Here is a 13421-nt window from a genome sequence, read left to right as displayed (position 1 = left end):
CAAATTACTGCCTCATCTCGATGCTGGCATCGTCACAGGAGGTTTCAAAACTAGAACATGCTGGGCTGGCAAACCTGAACTTCTAGTTCCCGATGGTTTGGGATGGCCTGTGATGTCAGTGGTTTATGTTGTTCCATGGTATTGTATGCCAGAGACTGATAGAGAAGTACAGAATATGGGAGAGCAAAGATGGCTGTCGAGGTGTTAAGAACGTAAGCTTTTTTTTGTGTCATTCTGCTGCATTTAACTATTATTGCAATAACATCACTGATTTCCAGCTGTTGGCACGCTTTTCCAGCCTCATGGCTGTCTTTTGGCTCAGAGGCTCCATGGATCCATTTTTAGTGTCAGACACGCACTTTATGTCAACCACAGTGAAGTGGTAACAGCCAAATGCCTTGTGAATTATAAGAAGTATTTCGGAGCCCTGACCGAACTGCACAGATGTTGATTTCAACAGCTTAAAGCACACACACACACAGACACAAACCTGGTTTTGGTTTTACATTGACTGCTTAGTCGGTGCTGTTTCGTAAGCTGGGGGCTGTGGTGAGTACTTTGTGTGCCTGAAGTCTTCCCCTCCACTTGGATTTTATAAACATGTTTTCCAAAAAGGGAAGAAGGGAGGTTTCTTGTGTGAGTGATTTCCTCAAAGGGAAAACAACCGTTGCATTTTCTTGTTTATATCTAATGGTGCTTTTGAACAAAATAGCAAAAATTCCTGCGAGCGTTCAGTTTGGGTAATTTTAGGAGTTATCAATAAACAAAAAGGAAGGGAAAGGTTGAGTTGTATTAAAGCAGTCTTTTTTTAATTACTCCTTGGAAGCGCTGCGTGTCCTAATGCTGTACTGCAGAGCTGCGAGGGATCACGGAGCTCAGGAAGACATCTCTTTCGATCAGACACTTCTTGTTTCTCTGAACTTTGCTATTTCTTGATGTGATCGCGTGGGGTTTCAGTTGAAGGGAAGAAGTTAACAGCAGTTGTGCTTCAGGGTCTGGAGATGCTGACTGAAGGTAGTGGGAGCCCAGGGAGCTGCCAGCAATGTATGTGGTCAGGGAGTGTCCCTGCTGGGGCTGCCAAGGGTGAATGGGTTTGACTGCTGTGTCACCCAACAAACCCATTGCAGTGGCTGAAGGAATGAGAGTGGTGCAGGGAGGAACCTCTTTCAAATACATACTTTCCTAGGAGCATGGGCACTGGTCTAGTCTGGGTTACTTGTCCTAAACATGGGACGTGACCAGAGGCGAGACCCATGCAGTACGTTATCTCATTTTGACTCAGTTTAGTTGCCTGCAGCTTAGGGTTAAAATAGCCTTACAGGCTATTTTCAGTAAGTTTTCTGTGGACAAGCTGTATCTCATCGCTAGTAGATTTTTAGCTTCCTACCTCTTATTTTCATTGGCTGTCCCAGTGCCTTTATATCATAGGACATTTGTTGTTTCCTTATTTGCTCTTTACAAGGATGCGGTCCCACTGTGCCAAGGAGAGCGCAGGCTGCTGGCAGCTCAGCATCCTGCCTGTTGCATGCTGAAGTGGAGAGCAATCATCGCTGTATCTTCCCGTGCTTTAGCTGAAGAAATGTAAACTGCTCCTCATTCTGAAGCCGCCAGAAGTCTGCTCCTAAGCTCTGTGTTTATGCAGTTTCTTTCCAAGCTTGTGCCTTGCCCAAAGAGGGGGATTTTTCTTCTGGATTTTTGGCCTTTATTTATAGACACTGGAATGGAAGATGGAGGAGAAAATAAGTTTTCAGTTCCCACAACAGCACGTGGACTTTAGCATTCTCTAACTTCCCTCTCTTTCTTTTTTTAATGAGGTCAAGTAGAAATCATTTAAATAGCAGAGCTTCTAAAAAAAGAGAGAAAAATGCATTGCATCTTCCTTTTTAATTTTTATTTTTTATTATTCTTTTAAATTCCTTGTAAGATCTAAGAATAGCAGCTGCTGAGGCACAGCACGCAGAACCAACAGCCCTGTTAGGGGTTCAGCACGCGTCTGGAGCTGCGGTTTGGCATTGCAGCAGTTGAACTTTGCATAAGGGCTGGGGCTGGCCTGGTGTAGTGTGGGTGCAGAGGAACTGGGCCTCACTCCTCTCCCTGCTGCTCCTCCTGTGCACGTGTCTGTGTCACAGTGCAGGTTGATAGCCTTTGTGCCATCTTTTTTTGTTTCTTTTTTTCTTTCTTTTTTTTTTTTTTCCCTCTGCTTAAAATGGGAGAGAAATACCAGTTTTTGAGGCTGTCGTAATGACAGCTACACTGTGGGCTCTGTTCTCTCAATTGCTTCTAGCGCTTCGATGCAGTGAGTATAGAAACTGCTTGGATGCAAGAAGCATGCCTGCTTGGGGCTGACAGGGAAGGCTCTGCCGCTCAGCCAGGCCAGAAAACAGCTGAAACACAGCTGTTTCCCTGTGGTTGAGTCTCTCCATTACTGCCTACTCCTTCCCCACTGTGCTGGGAATTCCTGCCAGGATGGCTTTCTGGTGAGACCTCTGTGTCCTCTGTGTGTAGAGTTGCACAGGGGATAGAAATGAGGATGGGTCAAACCACCCCCTCGGTCAGCTTGGGAGTCATATCTCCCAGCATGTTGCTAGCAGCACAAGATCCCACCTTGTTCCTAGTGAGCTTCCTTGCTTGCACATCATGATAGTGGGTAGAGCAGCCTGCACAACATTGATTTCTCCTCGACACCCATTGCCCACAAATGCTCAGTGTGCTGCCAAAGGGCAGCACTGAATGGGATGGAAAGCTCACCAGCTCCTTGCTTCCTTTGCAGTGAGCCATCAGCAGGGACCAGCCTTTGTCCAGACAGCAGTGCAACAGGGCTGCCCAAGGCTGAGCTGTGGTGAGTGCACGACCAGGAATCATCGCAGCCTGAGACGGAGGGCTTACTGCTGGTTAGATGCCCAAAAGGAAGAACACAACTCTGGCTGAACTGATGCATCTCGGCACCTGATACAGGCTCAGGTAAGGGCGCGGTGCCTCGCATCTCCACATTCCCTTTGCTTAATGTGCCAATCGAATCACCCTGAATCAATTATTTGCTGCCTGTGGCAGTAAATTGTTCAGACTTGTGCTGGGCTGTCAATTATGTGGTTATCTTATATGTTCTATGGTCATCCTGAATGTTCTGCTTCTGGGCTGCTTGGGACACCACTATACTTGTATCATGTGGCCTGTACTGGAGACCTACTCAGCTGTCACCAGTGCCCCTGCTAAAGGAGGGGGATGTGCTCTTGTGGAGGTGGCTGTAATGTTATGATGCATGCAGATATGATGCAGATAGAGTGAGACTGGAACCCATCTGAGCTGTCTGTGACACACCTGTGAGTCATGGAAACTGATGTAAGGGCAGTCGTTTGCAAAGACCCTCGGTTGAGTCAGTCACCTCCTTAAGATTCAGCTGACTTCATGCTCCTTACACTATTTAGGAAAAGAAAATAATAATGTGCCTGTACGCTCTTGGATTTGTTGTAGTCAAGGAAGTAAACATGCAAACAGGATCTCCTGTATCTGTGTTCTTCCTGCCCGGTAGTAATTTTGTTCCTATTGACTTTGTGAGCACAATTCTGATTCCCTTTTCTGCAGCATGGCTGCAACCGAGTGCCCTCTTTGCTTGATGAGAGATTAACAAGCAAGCAGGGAGGGCACAGGTCTGTCTGTGTGCTTCAGTGAAACCTTCTGAGGGGTTTTGTAGCCCACTGCGTACTGAGCTGCTGTGCCGCTAAGGCTGTGCACTGCAGGGTACTGCTCTGAGCACTGTCCTGGGACAAGCAGCCAGAGGTCGGCTCTTTGCACTGTGCTCCTGCAGGAAGAGAGCAGGCTTGTAGCGTGGGCAGCCCGAGGTTTGACGTGAGTTGATTTGTTAAAATGTGCTTTTAAAATAGAATGCAGAACAGGAACAGAGATCTTCTAAGTTTCCGTGGTGGTGGGCGCACTTGTCAGCTATGTACCTTTGTGACTGTGTCCCACAGTAGTTTCAGTTTGATACAGGCCAGCATGTTGTGCTGCGCGCCAAGATGTGGGGTGTTTTTTTTCTTGTTTGGCACATTCATGATTCCAAAACATCTTAAACTCATTTCTTTGGGTAACAGTTACTAGTGATTGCCCTTCACCCAAGCAGTGATTAGAAACCCCATTGCCATGGGTGCAGTACTGTAAAAGCTGAGGCAGGCGAGCAGGTTTCCGAGCTGTGCCTTGGGGGGCAGTGTACGGAGGAGGGCTGCAGGTGGCCCAGACAGCTCTGCCTGGGGAAGGAACAGCATTGACTCAAGGGGAAATTGGTTGGTTGCAGGGAGGCTGTGAGTGTTCAGCAGTGCCTAGATGGGGAGGCTTAGCAGCAGGGTTCAGCTTGCTCAGGAAATCACTGCTTAAAGCAGTGGGCTGAGAAGAAAATGCTGTTTTTTCTCAAGCTCAGCCTGTGTGCAGGAGGGTGCATCAGCACAACATCACTGCAGCTGCTCCCTCCAGAGGCTGGGAATTGCCTTCTGCCACCTGCTCCACAGAAAACTGCTTTGCAAGAAGGCATCAGATCTTGCATTGTGGCTGAAGTGAATTTCTTGTGGGGCATCTCAAGGCATAGAATGTCATAGAATATCCCGAGTTTAAGGGCATACTTGAGGAATTATCAAGTCCAAAACATGCTGATGCGCAACTCCTTGCGGTCCTCTATGAAGCTCTACATTACCATTGGTCAGGTCTTCAGTCCCTCTGCTCCAATCCTTGTACAGAGACTGCCACCACTTTCATTTCTGCTGTGTGCAGATCTGCGTGCTGCTCTTGCATCCTGGTGGAAAAGTCCTTAATGGAACTTCCTCGTTGTTTGTGTGCATCAAGCAGAGGGGAGAGAGGATACAAAGGTATGCAGATGTTGTGTCCTCAGGGCTCCTCTGGAACAGGTAGCTGCATCTGCTTCATCTGCAGGTGCTGGAGAGAACCAGGCAGGGGATGGGTTACAAGTCCTATTGGGGTGAGCTCAGTGAGCAGAACCCAACTCTTCTCTCTGTGGTGACAGCGGTATGACCAGAGGGAAAGCTGCTCAGTTACTATGTAACTGTTAAAGTCAAGGAGTAAGGACTGTAGATGCCTATATTTACCATTAAATAAGATGATAATGATTTCATGGAAAAAGGAATCTGAGACATCTTGGGGAGGATATAACAGTAAGTCTGACTTTGAAATAGCAATGTTTGCAAAGTTGTAGAGCTGGGATGCAGACACCTGGGATGCAGCCAATACCTGAAACGCATGGAAAGCTAGTGAAGGGAAGGTTGTTATCATCTAGGCTCTGCTAGGTGAGATATTTTGTGAAGAGTTTGGGTTTACTAGTGGCTAGGCAGTGTTCAGTGTGGGTAGGCAGTACAGTACAGAGAAGCAAGGTCAGTACAGGCATGTTCCAGGTGCAGAATTGCCTGCTTTGCAGCCAGTTCGAGGTTTCTGGCTGCAGGGAGCCTTTTGCAGAGGCTGAAGCCAAAAGCACGTGTGGTCTTGCTGCTTTCTTCTACTATGTAAGCCTTCTTTTCTTACCAAATAGCTCTTCCTCTGGTTATTCTATTACAGTGTGTGGTAGAGATGGTCAGAATAATTTCCACTTCGTAAGCGTCTTAAAAAAACTGTGCATTTAATTTGACGTACAGTTTGTTCTTCCCACCAGCCTGCAGAAACTTCTTATTTTCAGCAGCACCTTAAGTATCTCGTTTGAATTCTCCAGCCTCGTAACAACCCGAAAGTGATGTAAGGAGGAGGTGGGGCAGGAGAGCAAATTTCCTTTGATTCAGATTTCTCGGAAGGGAAGCATGGGAAGCAGTGATCTTCTCTTCTTGCTTCCCCATTTATCTCTAGTGGCTCTAATGTCTGATCTGTATAGGTCCTGAAATTAACGAGAACCATGCAAGCAAATGAGAAAGGACATCGCTATTATCAAATGGATCTGTGAAGTGAAAATGAGGGAGGTAGTGCTTTTCTTCCCATACTGCAGCCTGCAGAGGGTCAGGATTTGCTGTGTGTTGTGATCATCTGCACCCAGCACGGGGCAGGACCGGCACAGCCCACTCCTGCACAGCACACACGGACAGTCAGTGTGTTGGCCACGTGGTTCATTTTGTAATTTCTACCAGGATTCTGCCCAGCTAAGGGTCCCATGTGTTCCTTTCAAGCCAGACAATAAATCTCTGGACTGTATTATTAAAGTCATTTAGCTTTCAGATGCTCTGGGTAAATCACTGGGTGATTCATCTGTGGCAGTGGGGAGAACAGTTTAAGGCTGTGATGGTCCTTAATAGCTTTTTCCTAACCCTGCTGAGTCTTCTTACAGCAGGCAGAATAGGCAGAAATCTCCTTCAGGCAGACAAAAAGCAATCTAACAAGCTGTTCTAAGAGGCTTTGTACTGCTAAGTGTGTACAGACTTTGTTTTTCCAAAGGTTAAGCCATCAGGGAACTGCTGCTAGTCCCAGCTCCCTCCCTGCTCCTCAGAGTGTGCTCTCCACCTGGGACCTGTTGGCTGGCAAAGCCACAGCCATGTGAATGATAGCACTGCATGACTTCCAGTGCTTATCCTGTCTGCAGCTAGTGGGCTTCAGAATCCATCAGTGCTGCTGGTTTGCTCTTCTCAGTTTTGAAAGCTTTCTGTCTTCTGTACAGCATGTGACTGTGCAAAGGCAGAGCATCTCCCACTCCAGCTGCTATGTATTCAGAGATCCTGCTTGCTCCAATTCAGTTGTTTCCCAGTATAGAGTGAGGAGCTGGCAGCTGAGCTATGAGCATATGAGCTCCATGCAGGTTTTGTATAGAGACTTCTCAATCTCAGCTTCATTTTGTCTTTCAGATAAGGCTGGGAACTAATGTTGTCAGCAAAGCTGTTTCTTATTAGCTCTTTCCTAAAATATTTCCTATGCTGTGTACAGGTTTACTTATCTCTTTTTCTTATTTTTTTTTCCCCTCTGCCTTACAGCTTCTGACATGAAGAAAGATATAGACACTTTAATAACCCAGGAAAAAGCGGAGATCATTGCCAAGTATGAGAAGGTACCAGCCTTGTGTTTTTCTCCAGTGCACTAGCTAAGACAGGGGATATTTGATCAATGGGTCAAGCAAGGATGCTTTGAAGGTCTGCCACAGCAGCTGAGCTTTTTCTTCCTGCTTCTGCCTGCCCATCCTCTCTTACAGTCTTGGGTCCTGTATATGCTCCATATAGTCATGGGGGCCTTGTGCTTCTGTGTCCCTACTGAAGCCAGAATGGCTCACACCCGATGGGACTGCCTGCTGTGATGTACAGCCCTTCCCAGCCCACAGCAGTGGTACCTCAGATAAGCTGGATTCAGCCTGTAAACTTGTCCATTGGTTATGTTGCATTTTTTCTCTTTAGAGTAGGTTTTGGTTTGTAGTGCTGTTGCTCTGTGCTTTCTAGCATGCAGGCACCGGGGGGAACAGTATGTGGGCACTGGGGTATTTCCGTTCCTAATGTGGCTCATTGACCTTCCTTCTGCTTTCAGGGCAGGCAGGAAGGAGCCACGATTGACCCATGGGAAGATGCTGATTTCACACTGTACAAAGTTACTGACCGCTTTGGGTTTCTGCAGTAAGTCCTGCTCTTCTTTTCCACCCTCACCACATACACCCTGCTGTCCCCATGACTAACTTGTCACCCCTTACTTTTCTAGTGAGCAGGAGCTGCCAACCCGCACCGCCTTGGAGGAGAAGGTGAGAGCTGTTAGCTTTGCCAGCGTGGGTACTGGGTTCTTGTAACTTCATCTGGGGAGAAGTGATCCTTGTTTTTAGTGATTTGAGGCTAGCTGAACCTGGATTTCTTTTTTGTCAAGGAACGATCCCTTTGGAAATGCTTTCTGCATATTAAGCCTGTGTCTCTCCTTGTTTATACAATGCTTTTTTAATGACTGAGCATTGAAATTGCCAGCTCTCGCGAACACATCTGGGTTATTCCTGTCTCCTGTGAGAGGTGTTTCTATGCAGCTGAGTGTAAAATTTGGCTGTCAGAAATTTAAACTGAAAGAGAAGGAAGTCTTATTCTTTCAGAAATTGTATCCCATAGCTTTTTTCTTAAATTTGTCCTGTCTTTTTTCCTCCTCCCACCAGCAAAAGCAGCAGGAAATTGAGCGCGTGGACAAGTGGCTGAAGATGCTGAAGAAATGGGGCAAATACAGAAACAGTGACAAGGTAAGGTGGAAAGAAAGAGCACGTGCAAGGAGGGATTCTCTGTTGACTCCTTTGAGTAAGTCAGACTTTCAGAGAAGGTTAAGAGAGAAAACAGATGGAAAATATTGAATAATTCTACCCGTTACTTAGTCTTCAGTATTTTGAAGCTTTCGTTGGCTTACTAGTAGAGGGGAAAATTCTGTTCTGACTCAAATATGATGAGAAATCCTAATTGCTGTCTACATGTTTGCACTGACACCTGTGCAAGCAGGAGCACAGCAGATGTGTATGCCCAGCTGAGTCCCTGCTGCACACTGCAGGTGACAGTGCAGCACCTGGGCATGGCATGGACAATGCAGGGGGTACAGCTGATGTTCCTCCTGGTTTTCTCATTGGAAGACTCCCAGGGGAGAGATATATCAGTCTAGGATGTGACCTAGATTTAGGGTTTTGCTCCTCACTTTGCCTGTGTGAAGCCCTTTGGCTGTTTGCTGAGCCTATTGGATGGTGTTCACCCATCTGTGGAGGACACGTGTTGGAGGCGTTATCCTTCTGCATTGGATTTGACATTGTAAGTAAACTGCACCAAATGCCAGTGCAAAACCAAATGAATTTTAATGAATAATATTTGTAATAAATTCCTAGGACAAACCTCTTAAAGCAAAAAAGCCTCAAACCTGATGGCGGGCTTCAGACCCTTGCTGAGCACAGTCAGAAGCACTGTGCCTGACCTGCCTGCATTCAGAAGCTCCTTGTGTTGGCTCCCTCAGAGCTTTCTCCAGAGGATGCCAGCACAGCTGCTGGAGGCTGCAATGAGCAGCTTGTAAACAGAGCATCCCCTTGCCTGATCACTGGCAGCCTGGAGCGATTTGAAGTTCACCCAACCAAAGAACACCAGTAGGCTCCTCTTCTGTTAAATAAAATCCTGTTTTTGTTATAACAAGACTGGGACTGAAGATAAGCTTGGGATTTTTTAGTCCCTCTTCTTATTTCAGCGCTGTTATAATTATTTTCTTCATCAGTGCTATTCTGTGGGTGGCAGAAATGGAGGTTCTCCTGTGGCCTTGACTTCTCTAATTAGAACTTAGCGTTAATTGTTCTGTGGCCTTGTGGATACGATACCAAACTCCAGCAGTGTTCAGGCAATCCCAGCAGGCCCTGTTGTGTTTGGTGTGTGCTGGGCATACCTTGGGCTCTCCTGTGTCAGCTCAGGTGGACCAGCTAGAAGATCAGGTGCTGGAGGAGTACAAGACAAACCAACTGCCTTGCTCCTTTGTCCAAGCTGTGGGATTCCCATGTCCAGCCCCAGGGTTGATCCCAGGAAGCACTAAGGAGCAGGATTTGTATGACCTGGCTGCTTGCTGGCTTTCACCTGAAGGCAGGAGAAGTGCTTGACCAGCCATCCAAAAGCAAGCCACTCACAGGTCCCCGTGTCAGGGAGTGTAAAGGAATAAATGACAATGTTATTTATAACAGCCTGTGAACGGTCCCTCACTCCAGGACACAGAAGTGGCATTGTCCCCTGTAGGACTGGAGCCATGGTGCTCAGCATCGGCCCCCACAGTGGCTGAGGCACAGCGCTTGGCAGCAGCTTGGGAGAGCATGAAGCTGAAGAACACAAAGCAGCTTTGAGTGAGGTCTGGCAGCCTGCTGGCACTGCTGGCAGGAAGCTCTGTGCTGCTGCCATTACCATCGGTGCATGTATCAGAGCTACTTTGTTGAGCTCACTGTGGAGAGGCAAGGAGCATGACCTTGAGAAGCATAGAAAAGTACCTTCACTTTGATGTGTTTTCCATCCCCATCAGTCCCTTGCACGGAGCACACCACCATCTGCGTTGCTGTTTTGAAGGCAAGATGCTGCACTCTTAGAGCTGTACAGCCCCGTGCTTCATTGGGAGCACAAAAGCTGCCTGGAGGTTGGTGTTATGAGCTGATGACTGACACAGCTCAGGGGTGTGGAATTTAAAGGACTGCAAAGAGAGGACTCAGATGTTGTCTTAAAAAGAAGTCTCTTACTGAAGACAGGAGCCTTCTCTTTGTCCTTGGTTTTGACACAGTCTGTTCAGAAGGACTCTGGACTCACTGTGCAGCTAGGTGTGTTTTTCAGCGTCAGCATGGGGCTCAGGTTGTTGCCTTAGCTTGTTGTGAAGTGGGCAGATAACACCTTCTGCCACCTCTGAGGAACATCTGCATCCTCCCTGGGGATTCTTCCTGTCTCCAAGCCTGATTGTTTGTCATTAGCTCAGTTTCTAGCATGCATTCCCACCTGCTGCTGGGCCCTGTCTGCGTGATGTGGTTGCTGCAGACTGTAAGAAACAGAGAGCCCTCAGCCGACAGCCTTTGACATCCCCCTAGCCCAAGGTGTGGCCTGCCTGCACCTCAAATCACTTCTGGTATGGCCTGTTTCAAGATGAGCAGCAGATAGAATTGCCCTAATGAAAGGGCAATTAGGAGCCCTGGGGCTCCTCGTGCTCAGCCTGACAATGGATCTGTCTGCAGAGCTGTTCTAGGCATGCTTTGCAGCACTATGACTTAATTCCAGCGGAAGCACACACGAATGACAGCAGCACCATTCTAGAAGGGATGCGATTAGGCTGATGTCACGGTACTTGTTCCTGGCTGTATGGCATCTTTACTGACTTCACAGGGGAAATGATGTGACAATAAATGAGTCCATGCTAAGGGCACACAGAGCCAACGCATGCCAGCTTGCAGAGAAGTGTTGTGTTGTGTGGCTCAGGGTGCACAGCGGGGCTGGGGGATTTGTGCTCCCTTCACTGCTGTTCCAAATCCATTTTATTACTTTTAGGATTCTAGGAAATGCCCCGATGGTGCCATGTAAGCATAAGCACAGCAGTTCAAGGGAAAAATGCTGCACTGAGTGCTTCTTGATAGCGGGCTAATTTCTTCATTGTAGCTTTGGAATAACTGGATTTCAACCAGAAGCATCAGTCTTGTGGGTCTGAGGGCTGGGCAGAGGATGTGATCTGTGAGCAGCGTGCTCACTGCTTGTTGCATTAGGACTTTGGAGAGAGATGTCTTTGGCTGGGGATGTCAGGTTCTTAGCACAGCCCATCTTTGCACGCAGGCGTGGCCTTGTCTCTATTAAAGGTCGCTGAAGTGCTGGGTTCTTAATCTGATGTGTGCCGACAAAGCGGTTTAGGATGAATCAGGGCTCTGTGTTGACTGGCACAGACCCCCAGCAGGGAGCAATCTGCTCCTGCTTGGGATAACCTGCAGACCTTTGTCACGTCAGGGTTGAGCTGAGTAAGGCTTTTCTCCCTGCTGTACTGCTGCCAGGAATGGAAGGGGTTGCACTGTTGTAGCAAATGGCCTCTGCCACAGCCACCACATTGTGTCCTCATGATGTGCCACCAGGGCAGTAGAGATCACCGCAGACACTGGAGTCCACTCTACTGGTGAAAGCCATGGAGCCATCACTTCAGCTCCCATCACCTCTGCTTATGAAGTGGGATGGGGTTTGCTCTCCCTGCCCTCTTTGTCTGTGTCAGTCTGCTGTGGTCCTGGTGCTCTTTTCACAGCAGCAAGCATTGAGCAGTTTATTAGAGCCAAAAGATGGTGATTTGGGAGGGTTCTTCATTTTCACTCAGAGCAGCAGCTGTTGTCACCTGTGCTCCCCTTCCCACACAATTGCTGCTGTTAATGATAACTTCCTTGTTTTCCTTCAAGTCCCACAACAAAGGAAAATTGCTCATTTTCCCTCTCCATGATTCACAGCACTGAGGTTTTATCACTTCTGGAAGTGGTGGGAGGAGGAAAGCCTTTGGATAAATAGCAGAGAGGCATTTTAGTTCGTTTCCATCTCAGCATGTTTTCTAACTCCCTTGTTTCTGCCGCACTCTTGTGCGGAGAAAATCATTAGAGACATTTACTATATATGCCACACTTGTTAAAGTATAACAATAACAGCTCTGAGAATTCAAAACAGGATAATTTTCTTCCCACGAAGCTGAGCTTCGTGCTCTGCCTTGGTGACTATCAGCCACCCTTTCCTAATACTCTGGAAACAAACAAATCGTGGGATGATTGTTAACGGGTACGTGCTCCATTTTCTTCTTCCTGTTTCAGTTTGTGCTTCACGAAGCTCTGAGGCTCTTGTGGGCTCCTTGTTGCCCAGAAAGATGATGGATGTGCTGTTCTTGGAGACATCCAGGGTCAGGCTGAATGGGGCTCTGAGCACACTCTAGTGTAGATATCCCTGTACGCTGCAGGGGAATTGGTCTCACAAAGGGCTTCTGTAGGGTGTGGTGGTCCAGATTGTGTGTAGGACCTTCATGGTAAGTGAGACTGCCCAGAGCAGTGAGCAGCAGATCTGGGGAAGGACCTGTGCTAAAAACTCAGGTGAGAAGAGAGGAAGCTGATGGTGTGGGATGTGTCAGGAAGGAGAGGTGACAGTAGCAGGTGTTCTGCTTAGCTCCAGGAATGTAAAGGCAACATTGCAGGTCCATGACGAGAAAACCTCTTGCTGATACTGTGTGGTTTGATTCTTCCCCTCGAGATACAGCTCTTCTCTTGCACCAAGCTTATGGAAAGAGAAGAGGGATTTGAGGGGAGGTCAGATAAGTTTAAGCCAGACAGCGTGCATGGATTGTGGTCAGTGGGGCATGGAGCTGATGCTCTGCCCTGTCCTATTGGGTCCTTCAGACCCTTTAGGGGACCAAGGGGATCCCCGCATCTTAACATAAGCCCCCTGCAGCTGGAGCCTAGGCCTGTGCAACCCTGGGATCCTCAGGAACCCAGAGGAATGCTGCAGTTGGTTCTGTAGTGCAGCTGTAAGACGTTTCAAGGGGGTGGGATGAGTGCAAGCATGGAAAATATTCAGGCGTAAGGCACTTTTTTTTCCTTTTCTTTTTAAGTTCTTTTAATGGGATGGAACAAAAAGCTCTTTTTTCTGTTTCCCATTGAAATTTAATGGTCTGTTCAGAGAGAGAGGGCCTTATGACAAGAAAAAGGAAAGGCATCTGTGAAAGGCATAAAGCGAACACATGGATTTAGAAGGGGGAACACTCACACGTTTGTTTGATCCCTGTCATTGCTTGAGGGATACATGTGGGCTGTTACCTTCTCCAGCACGAGAGAGCCCTTGATGTAGCCTGCCACTTGCCTTGCTGCATCTGTCTGCCTTCAGGTATTGTTCTGGACGCATCTCTGTGACTCTTGTGGGCGAGGGTTCTCCTCTCCATGAGGAAATGTATTTGTCTCCTAGTCCCTGAGGACACAGGTAAAGTGGCCACACCAGCTCAGACCCCAGTCT

General features: G+C 47.7%; 1 protein-coding gene across 3 annotated transcripts in view; it reads left to right on the top strand.

Moving 5' to 3' along the window:
• LOC140252624 (USP6 N-terminal-like protein) overlaps nt 1-13421 on the top strand; it is a 64381-nt gene that overhangs the window by 38604 nt on the left and 12356 nt on the right. For all 3 annotated transcript variants that reach the window (XM_072337526.1, XM_072337528.1, XM_072337529.1), the window contains 5 exons: nt 2771-2961; nt 6945-7018; nt 7486-7571; nt 7654-7693; nt 8087-8167. In XM_072337526.1, the coding sequence (XP_072193627.1) occupies nt 6953-7018; nt 7486-7571; nt 7654-7693; nt 8087-8167 (273 nt within the window). In that variant the 5' untranslated portion in view covers nt 2771-2961; nt 6945-6952. The remainder of the gene's footprint in view (nt 1-2770; nt 2962-6944; nt 7019-7485; nt 7572-7653; nt 7694-8086; nt 8168-13421) is intronic.

Source organism: Excalfactoria chinensis, chromosome 5 (genome assembly GCF_039878825.1).
Source record: "Excalfactoria chinensis isolate bCotChi1 chromosome 5, bCotChi1.hap2, whole genome shotgun sequence".
Lineage (NCBI taxonomy): Eukaryota > Metazoa > Chordata > Aves > Galliformes > Phasianidae > Excalfactoria > Excalfactoria chinensis.
This window is presented reverse-complemented; position numbering and strand designations above follow the sequence as displayed.